The following is a 10,000-nucleotide window of genomic DNA, read 5'->3' on the forward strand; positions in this document are numbered from 1 at the left end:
GAGATAGCAATGAAAACAGGTGATAAGTAGGGAAAATTGAAAAAAAAACAGCTGATGATGGAGGGAAACTGTAGAAAAACAGTTAATGACGGAGGGAAACTATCGAAAAATAACTGAAGAAGGGAAACTATCGATAAATAACTGATGACGATGGGAGACTAAAAAAAAAAAAATACCTGATAACGGAGAGAGACTGTAGAAAAATAATAAATAAAAAAAAACTGATGACGGAGGGGAATTGTAAAAAAAAAAAAATGAAAACGAAGGGGAAGAATAAAAAAAAAAAAAAAAAATCCGACGACGAAGGGAGAGTCGAAGAGCAACAGCAACAGCAGGGGAAGAATGGGTTAGTAGTAGAGGAAGGAAAGCAGAGAACCTCACTCCTCTCAGCTTACTTATGGGAAAGATCAACGTGTTATAATTATATATATATTTTTTTTCATTTTGGCAATGTTAGCAAAAAATATAAATAAAGGCCCACTAATTTACATATTAAAAGCTCATACATCCAGTACGTAACCAGTTAAATCTCCATCAACGGGTTTATATATTGTTAATTGGATCTTTACCATGCACCGCCACGTTGACTTTGAATACTTCCCTTCATTAGCTGAGGACAACGCCGCTACTGACCGATGCTTTCATCCATTGATTGGCCAGACTTTCACATTTTCTTCTCAGTCGTGCGGCAAACTGATCTAATGTCACCGAAACCTTTATTAATTTACGAGGTGCAGTACTACATAGATTATACACGTACAAATAATCCGATATTGAACAAGTAAGTGTATTTGGTAGGAATTTAAGGCTAGTTTATCGCACGTCCGGTAAGGAAAAGTTAATATTCAGCCAATCAGGGAACTTCAGTCATTCGTTCGCATTCTTCAACGTTTCATTGTTTTGTTTTAATTACTATTCTTATTTTTCCTCTCTTCTTTTGACTGTCCCTAGTGCTAGTTATTGGAATCTCTGTTTTTTTTTCTTTATGATTCTAGTAATAGCTTAACAAGGATTACGCGCCATTAATAACAAAAATACCCATGGGAACTCGATTAATCATTCATGTGAAGTTTCAAAATTTTCCTAATTAAGCCACAAAACGTTTATGAGTCATTGGCAGGGGTCAGAGTCATGGTCAGTAGTCAGTCAACATAACATACTCACATTATTTTAACCTTTTCCCCTAAATTTTAAGTTCTCTGATCTACAGATGAATAGAAGAAAATAATGGAAGTTGCAAGAAGTCATCAGGCCTACACGTGGCAGTCCCTGTATGAACTATTAAGAGAGTGTTGCCGGATCAGAGGACTAGAGACAAAGGGAAAGCTGGAAAAATAAAAAAAGGAATGCAGAATTTTACTTGACTTGTGGCTACGACTGTAGCAAGTTGAGAATCCATCAGCTGTCTGAGTTTGTTAGTCGTCTCACTGGTTGCGAGGACTGGAGACTGAGGGGAATAAACATAAAGGGGGTTTGGAATGCTACTTGACTTAAAACCACACCTGTACTATATATGTTGGCTTGTCCTCAGCTGGTAACATGACGTCGCCAGAGTCGGAGTGATGAAGCATAATGGGAAGTATCTGGAGAGTTATATGTACACAGGCTCGACACATAAAGAAAGCGAGGAATGTTACTTGACTTTTGACAACGACTGTAACAAGCTCGCGTGTCCTCAACTGGTAACATTTCGTCGCCAGGTTCGGAGTGATGGGTCGTAACGGAAAGTGCCTGAAGAGTTGTACGTACATACAAATTCGAATAAATCACTCACCGCGACTGACATGCAACAACAGCCATTTTACCGTATAACTTCAATCAATGGGAAGAACCTTGACATTTCAGATATATTGCTTTACTTTTTGCTTTGACGTGATAGATGTCAGTTACTGGCCATCGTGTCGGTACATGAAGGGATGGCAGTATGTTAGTCAGTATTCTCAGACGTCTTAGTGTCTTACCTTCACTACCTTTGACTTAAGAGGCTCTAGAGGAAGGTTTTGGAGTTTTCAAGTATTTTCTACGATTTTAGTGATAGTTCAACAGGGATGTGAATTGCTGGCGATCATGTCTGTAGATGAAGAGTAGCAAAATGTAGATCCCTATTGTCAAACGTCTGGGCACCTTATCTTCTCTACTTTTTATCATGCTTCGGGCAGCGTTTCCTAATCTTTTCCGATCTCAGCATCCCCACCAGTCACGTTTACGCAATATAGCAATCTTTAACTCTGGGCGACATCCGCTTTCAGTGACTACAGTTGCATTAAGACACTAGAAAATGAGGGTAAAGTTTATCAAGTAAAAATATACACCCTTGTCAAAAAGTATCCCTTGCAAGGAATACTGACATTGTACCATCACTGTGCATCATTTTCCAGCACTCCCTAAAATTGACCTCATCATCCCGCCCCCTGGTTAAGAAACACCGCTCTAGGAAAGCTATTGGGAGTTTTAAGAATGAATGCTTGATTCTGTTGATAGTTTTGACTTGGATTCTTTTTTTTTTTTCTCTTATTTACGAAGGGTCTGGGGAAGGGCAACAAAAAGAAATATAAAAAAAGAACCCATTGAGGTGTCAGTCCCTAAAGGAACGAGTCAAATCAGAAATTGAAGGGTAAATGTCTTGAAAGTAAGTGCGTGTGTGCAGCATCAGTAGCAAAACCACGGGGACCTGACCAATCCGATGATAGAACACACCGTTTAAGAACACCACAAGCAGCAGACTCACCTGAAATATGCCCAGCTCGGCGTGCGACAGCTCCCTTAGGCCTCCTCCGTACTCCGGCTTGGTCCTCTTCACCAGCCGCATCTCTTCCCCGCCCTTGATCAGCCTGGGAAGACACGGAGAAGTCAGCCGCGCCCTAATTAACCTGCCGCTCACCTTAATTGAACGGGAGGTCTTAATGAAGTAACTGAACGCTTACTGTGTCTGCTCCGAGGCGGCACCACCGGCGGCCTGTCAAAGACTATCCAAGTACCACGTTAATCAGTCATCAAGCCAACCTATTTGTGCGTTAATGAATCCAAATTGCTTAACGATCCCTTTCACGTGTGTGTGTGTGTGTGTGTGTTTGTGTGTGTGTGTGTATGTGTGTGCGCGCGCAATCATCTGGGTACACATTAAAGGGTTAGTCTGCTACAACACAGGTAGGAGAGCGTCGCAGTTTTAATTGGATGAGGCAGGTGTTCAGACATCACCTTGCTGCCTCACTGCTTGGCTCACTGGCTGGCTGGTTCACTGGTTCACTGGTTCGCTGGTTCACTGGTTCGCTGGTTCGCATCCCCACCCCTAAACACAAGGGCAGCAGAAACATGATGTGATGTGTTCGTGTGTATGTTATTCATCTGTGTCGCCTTTAGAATCGTCTCCTTTATTTATTGTTTCATGTGAATTCTTGTTTTGTGTTTAATTAGATGCATTCTCTCTCTCTCTCTCTCTCTCTCTCTCTCTCTCTCTCTCTCTCTCTCTCTCTCTCTCTCTCTCTCTTGCTGGAGGTTATTTCATTCTATTTATATATTTTTTTTTCATGGACGCCTTTGTGTGTGTGTGTGTGTGTGTGTGTGTGTGTGCGTACGTGGGCAAATAAAAGGTGCTATGCCATGCAAGGCGGCGCAACCCTACGACCTTTGAGAGAGAGAGAGAGAGAGAGAGAGAGAGAGAGAGAGGCGGCGAGTATGATTGGTAGTCCTCGAGTTGTGTGCGTGGGTCCCCGTGCATGTAAATCAGAAATGTAGATGTACGTGCGTGTGTGTGTGTGTGTGCATGTATGTATGCATGTATGTATGTATGTACTCGTATGTATGCATGCTCTTCTATGTATGTATTCATGCATTAATGGCTGTAGGTGGGTGGGTGGGTGGGTGGTGGGTGGGTTAGGTGGGTGAGGTAGGTGGGGGGGAGAGGTGGTCATGCATGTGAGTAATAGACAGAGGTGGCAATAAAAAGTGTCATATATCAAAAAGGAGAAAGAGAAGAGAGAGAAAAGTTACAGAAATTACCACTGCACCACCTGACCTTCCCCTCTCTTCCCCTCTTCTTCTTCTTCTTCTTCTTCTTCTTCTTCTTCAGTCCCACTTCTTCCCCCCCCCTTTTTTTTCATTTTTCTCTTTTTTTTTATTTCCTCCCTTCCCTTTCGTTTCCTCTTTTTCCTTACTTTCTTATTTTTTATCAATACTGTTTTTTTATATAGTTTTTTTTTCTTTACATTTCTTCCCGTTTTCTTGTTCCCCATTTTTTTTTTTAACTTCCATTTCGTTTCCCTTCCTGAACCCTTCCTTCCTTTTATTCTATCCCTTCTCTGATATCCTCCCTTTTCCATTTCTTCTTTCTCTTCTTTCCATTTTTTTCCTATCACTTCCCCTTTTCCTCCTTTCCGTCCTCCTTTTCTTTTCTCTTTCTCTCCTTTCGTCCGTACCGTTCTATTTATAATCTCCCTTTTCCATTTTTTCCTCTCCTCAATTCGCTCTTCTTACGTTCTCTTCTTCCCTTTTTTACTTTTCTTTCTCTTTCTGTGTCCTTTCTCTTCCTTCGTCTGTATCGTTCTATCTTCTTCCTCTTCCATTTCTCCCCACTTCTCTCTTCCCTTTTTTTTTTACTTCCTCCCCTTCCCATCTCCTCCTTTCCGCTTCCCTTCTCTTTCCCTCCTCTCCTTTCAACATTGCCCCTGTATCTTCTTTCTTTTTCCATTTCTCCCCTCTCCTTTCTTGCCTTATTTTTCCTCTCTCTCCCTCCGCTCTCCTTTTCTCCTCCCCTTCCGTCCCCTTGCCTTTCACACCTTTCCTCCTCTCTTCTTTTTGTTCTCCCTTTTCGTATCATTGCTTCACTTTCTTCTTCACTCTTCCCTTCTTCTTCTTTCATCTTAACCATGTCATGTCCTTCCTTTAATTCCCCTCTTTCATTCCTTCTTCATTTTTTATTCTCTTTTTTTTCCTTCTTTTTTCCTTCCTCTTCTTGCATTCTCCCTTCCTTACCCCCCTCTTCTCTCCTTTCCTTCTCTCTCCTACACCTTTCCTTTCCTTTTTCTCTACTTTTCTTTCCTTCCTATTCCTCTTTTAACTCTCTTTCTCTCCTTTCCCTCCCTTTTCCCTACCACCTTACCTCTCTTTTCCTTTTCCTACCTCTCCCTTCCTCCCCATTCGTTCTCTTCCTGACCAGACATAAAATTACCCATCCCTCCCCTCTTCCTTCTCCTTCCCCTATCCCTCTTCCTCGCTTTCCCCTCGCCCACTCCCTAAGCACCTGACGTCCCCCCCCCCTTCTCACTCCCCTCGACTTTCCCAATTTCTTCCCGCGACGCACCTCTCCAGTTTCCGATAATTTTGTGGGCGAGGACCGACTCACCTATACTACCTGCCCGCTGGTGGTGGTGGTGGTGGTAGTGGTGGTACTGGTGGTGGTGGTGGTGTTGGTGGTGGCTTGTTAAGGATTGTGGTACTGTGTGGTGGTGGTGGTGGTGGTGGTGGTGGTCGTGGGTATGAGAGAGGAATGGTTGGTTATGTTTTGTTGTTGGTGTTGCTGGTGGTAGTAATAGTAGTAGTAGTAGTAGTAGTAGTAGTAGTAGTAGTAGTAGTAGTAGAAGTAGTAGTAGTAGTAGTAGTAGTAGTAGTAGTAGTAGTAGTAGTAGTAGTAGTGGTGGTAGTAGCAGTAGAAGTAGTAGTAGCTGGAGCCCTTTATCTGCTTCTCTTTCTTCTCCTTCTTACGACTTGAAGTGTCTTAGAAGAGAAGTATCAAGACATATCCGGAATTGCGTATATTAGTGGGCCTGGTGGAGACTGTGCTTCAGCTTTTAGGATCGGCAAATTGAATTGACCTCCTCCCTCCCGTTCTTTTTTTTTTATTGTTTTAGGTCTGGAATGCCTCATATATATATATATATATATATATATATATATATATATATATATATATATATATATATATATATATATATATATATATATATATATATATATATATATATATATATATATATATATATATATATATATATATATATATATATATATATATATATATATATATATATATATATATATATTTTATTTATTTTTTTTTATGTAAGAGAGGCACTGGCAAAGGGTAACAAAAATTCAGGAAAAGGGCCCACTTATGTCAGTGTAAAAAGATCACTAAAATAACATAAAATAATGAAACAAAATGAGTAGAGAAATTAATATATAAACAGATCGATGAAAACGCAAATAAAAAGAAAAAAAAGAAAAATTAAAGAAAGAAGAAGGAAAGGGAAGGAAAGGTTAGTAAAAAAAAAAAAAGATGATGAGGATAAGTTATTAAATTACTAGTAGTGAATTGATCTTGAGGAGGGCGGGGAGATCAATAGCGGAGGTTTTAGCAGCGAAAAGCATGAAAAGACGTAGAAAAAAAAACTGCACAGAGAAAACAAAATGCTACAGAAAAAGTGTAAAAAAAAAAATTGCAGCTTAAGATTTCCTAACCTAACTTTACCTGACATAACGTAACTTAACCAAATCGATTTCAAGACTTTTTTTTTTTTTACACCAAATTAGGGACATACTTTCAAGTGACATATACTCCTGTGTCATTCTTTCAGCTGTCATTTTTCAGACTACCGTGGCAGAGACAGAGGGTCACTGGGCCAGTAATGGAGGTGGCGGTGAGTCGCGACGTAATAACACAGTGCCACAAAATCATGAGGTCGGAATGGCGGTGGAATTGGGTGGTGGTATAGCTGTGATGGTGGCGGCAAGTCACGTGCGTGTGGGTAATATTAGTGATTCCTGTTCCAAGGTGGCTACAGCAGCTGTCAAGAGGAGTGCAGGTTACATCATCGCACTCTGGCAACCCTCCCGTTCAGCACTGTGGCCAATATTCAGGAAAGACTCAAACTCTTCCACCACGACTCTTTTAAAAGGCCACAGAGATGATTAGCCAGGTTCTCAAGAGAGCTTTTGCTGTTAATGATATAGAATTCTTGTTAATCCATTGTTAGAGCCGTAAAAACATCATTAGAAACGCGCGTGACTTCAACCAAAGAATATTGAGAGTAGAGGTGCGGGCAGAAGTGTTTCAGAATATTGTTCCGTGTTCGAACCCATGCATGCGATACGGTTTAGAATGCCTTTTTTTTTTTTTTCAAGTAAGAGGTTTGGCCAAGGATAACAAAAAAATTCTATGGAAAAAGGTCTACTAAAGGTGCCAGCCCCCTAAGAGTTGTCAAAAAAGTTTATCCTAAATTATGAGCAGTGTCATGAAGTGTCACTATTAATAATACTCGTATATACTAGCAGCAATGTGATTAATTCCTAAATACAGTCAATTATGAATTTCAAATGATAGAATAATGTTGCCTGTATGTATTATTAATAGTGCTAAGTATTTCAAAAGTACCGCATGCTTGGTTTTGGACAGATAGGACAGACAGATTGCCACAGTGCGATGATACAACCTTCAGTCCCCGTGACCCTGACTATTGAACAGTATCGTAGGTGCAATGACAGGTCGTAAAGGTTATGACAGTAGTTGTAGCACACCACATCAGGGAGAGTAATCTGAAACACTTCTGTCCGCACCTACACTACATTCAAAAGGGTCTTGTTCAAGTAACACGGGATTTCGAGAGTGTTTTTACTGTTCTAGTGACAGATTAACAAGATTTTTACATTATTAAAAGGAAAAGCACTCTTGACTCTTTGGTCTAGGAAAATAGTCTTGGTGAGAGCGCAAAGTGTTTCTGAATACAGCCACAAATCATAAAATATACGAGTAAACAAAATCTGTAAAGCTAGTAATGAAAATAATACCAGAATAGTTCAAGCAAAATAAAGTTAGATTTTTTAAAAAGAGAAAGAAAGAAATGAGCGATCACATGAAGTAGTATTGACTGGAATAGACTCGGTAATAGTTTTGTCAGTGTTGAGTCATTAGCGAGCTTTTAGAGAAGATTAGATGAACTTACAAATGGCAATGGCAGATGGATATTAGTAAGGATGCTTTATACAGGGATTGCCACGTGTCGCCCTGTTGGCTCCTTACAGCTTCCCTCCTTTTCTCATGTTTCTATCGCAGTACTGGTTCCCGCCACGTGTCGTCCACAGAAGCAGTAGTCGCAAGGATTTTCTTTTTTCTTGAATTCATGTAAATGTCACGGAAATAAAATAATGTCGGTGGAAAATGTTGTACGATGGAAAAATGTTGCTGGAAAAGTTGTGACAGATTCTGGTCTGTGGGGAACAAAAGAAAGCTTGAAAATAATGGTGTGTTGTGGTGTGAATTAGGTTAGGTTAAGTTTCCCTGTGCGATTTTTTTCCCCTATCCATTTTTCTTGCACCATTTTCCCCTTTTTTTCATTTTTTTTTCCTGTGCCACTTCTTCCAATCCCTTTTTTATGTGCCATTATTTACATATTCTCTCTATTTTGCATGTACAAATTCATCCCATTCTTTCCCAGTGTCATTCACTTTGCATCATTTATCCTCCATCCATCTACATCCCATACCATTAACCTTCCACAACCCTCAAGAAGCAGCAAGTGTAGGCGTTATCTTCCACAACCACCTTTAATCCGCAGCCTACACGCGCCTTCAAGCCTCAATAATCCCCGAACGCTGAACCCAGATGAGGCGCATTTTACCTCCCAAACTTGAGTGCTGAACCCTCCCTGAAGTGACGCCCAAAGAACCCCGCAGGGAGCAGAAGCGTGTGGTGCTGCTGGTGCTTCTGCCGCTGATGGAGTAGGAGCAGGAGGAGGAGAAGGAGGAGTAGTGGAGTAAGAGTTTGTGCCCGGCAGTAAACTAACTCTGTCTGTGCTAGGAGAGCAGTGCAAACAGAGTCAAGTTAAGCCTATGAGAAAGACTATTGTGTTTTGCGAGTGAGGCAAGGGCGGAGGGTACAGAGAGACGCAGAGGTTGGAGGAAGGATGAGGGGGAAAGAGTGCGTGGGAGGAGAGAGGGAGAGACAGAGGAGGAGGGGATGTAAAGAAGATAAGCTGCTAGGATTATTAGAGAGACAAAGACACTAGGGAGAGGGGAAAATAGTCAGAGAAAGAGAGAGAGGGCTAGACAAACAGACAGGCATATAGATAGACAGACCGACAGAAGCAGGAGTATAACCGAAGCCACTCGAGTTGTAACGGAAGAAACTCTCATTAAATCACGACCACTGTGTGTATTATTCAAAATTTATCGTTCAGCAGAAGCTCAATAGAAGTGAAGTGTGTATCATAATAGCGTTTGGAATTTCCGCATGGTATGTTTGAATGTTTTATTAACACGGATATGAGAGAAATGCAGCTGTTGCTACTACTACTACTACTACTACTACTACTACTACTACTACTACTACTACTATACTACTACTACTACTACTTCTACTACTACTACTACTACTACTACTACCACTCCCACACTCGCACCCACCAACCTCCCATCTCACACACACACACACACACACACACACTGTTGATTTCGTATGCAATATTTGCCAATAAAGCAGAGAAGTTTTACAGAGAATAAAAGCCACGAATTCATGTTTTTTTCCCACTTCATGACTGGAGGGAGGAGGAACAAAGGGAAGAGAAGATTAAGAGGTGGAGCCGAGAGGGTGGGAGGAGGAGGAGGAGGAGGAGAAGGAGGAGGAGGAGGAGGAGGAGGAAGAAGAGGGGAAAGAGACGGAGGGAGGGAGGTAAGATTGAAGAAGGGGTAAGAAAATGAAAGAGAATGGGAAAGGGAGTGGAAGAGAGAGTAATAAAAAAATAATGAAAGAAGGGAGGGAGAGAAGGAGTGGGAAAGGAAGGAATGCAGGGAGGATTGAGAAAGGGAAAGGAGAAAAGAGAAATGAAGAAGAGGGAGTGGAGAAGAAAGGGTGAAAGGAATGGTTGAGAAATGGAAGGAGAAAAGGAGTGATGAAAGAAAAGATGAAGATGGAAAGGAATGAAAGAGGAAGGAAGGAAGGAAATAAGTGAAAGAATGGATAAGGTGATGGAAAATCTGAAAACAGGAGGAGAGAAGATAAATAAAAAGA

General features: G+C 41.0%; 1 protein-coding gene across 7 annotated transcripts in view; it reads right to left on the reverse strand.

Annotated features, from left to right (window-relative positions):
- LOC135115026 (anoctamin-8-like) overlaps positions 1–10,000 on the reverse strand; it is a 127,675-nt gene that overhangs the window by 30,573 nt on the left and 87,102 nt on the right. For all 7 annotated transcript variants that reach the window (XM_064031477.1, XM_064031459.1, XM_064031469.1 and 4 more), the window contains one exon: positions 2,729–2,831. In XM_064031477.1, coding sequence (XP_063887547.1) covers positions 2,729–2,831 — 103 coding nt within the window. The remainder of the gene's footprint in view (positions 1–2,728; positions 2,832–10,000) is intronic.

This window comes from Scylla paramamosain, chromosome 2, assembly GCF_035594125.1.
Source record: "Scylla paramamosain isolate STU-SP2022 chromosome 2, ASM3559412v1, whole genome shotgun sequence".
Lineage (NCBI taxonomy): Eukaryota > Metazoa > Arthropoda > Malacostraca > Decapoda > Portunidae > Scylla > Scylla paramamosain.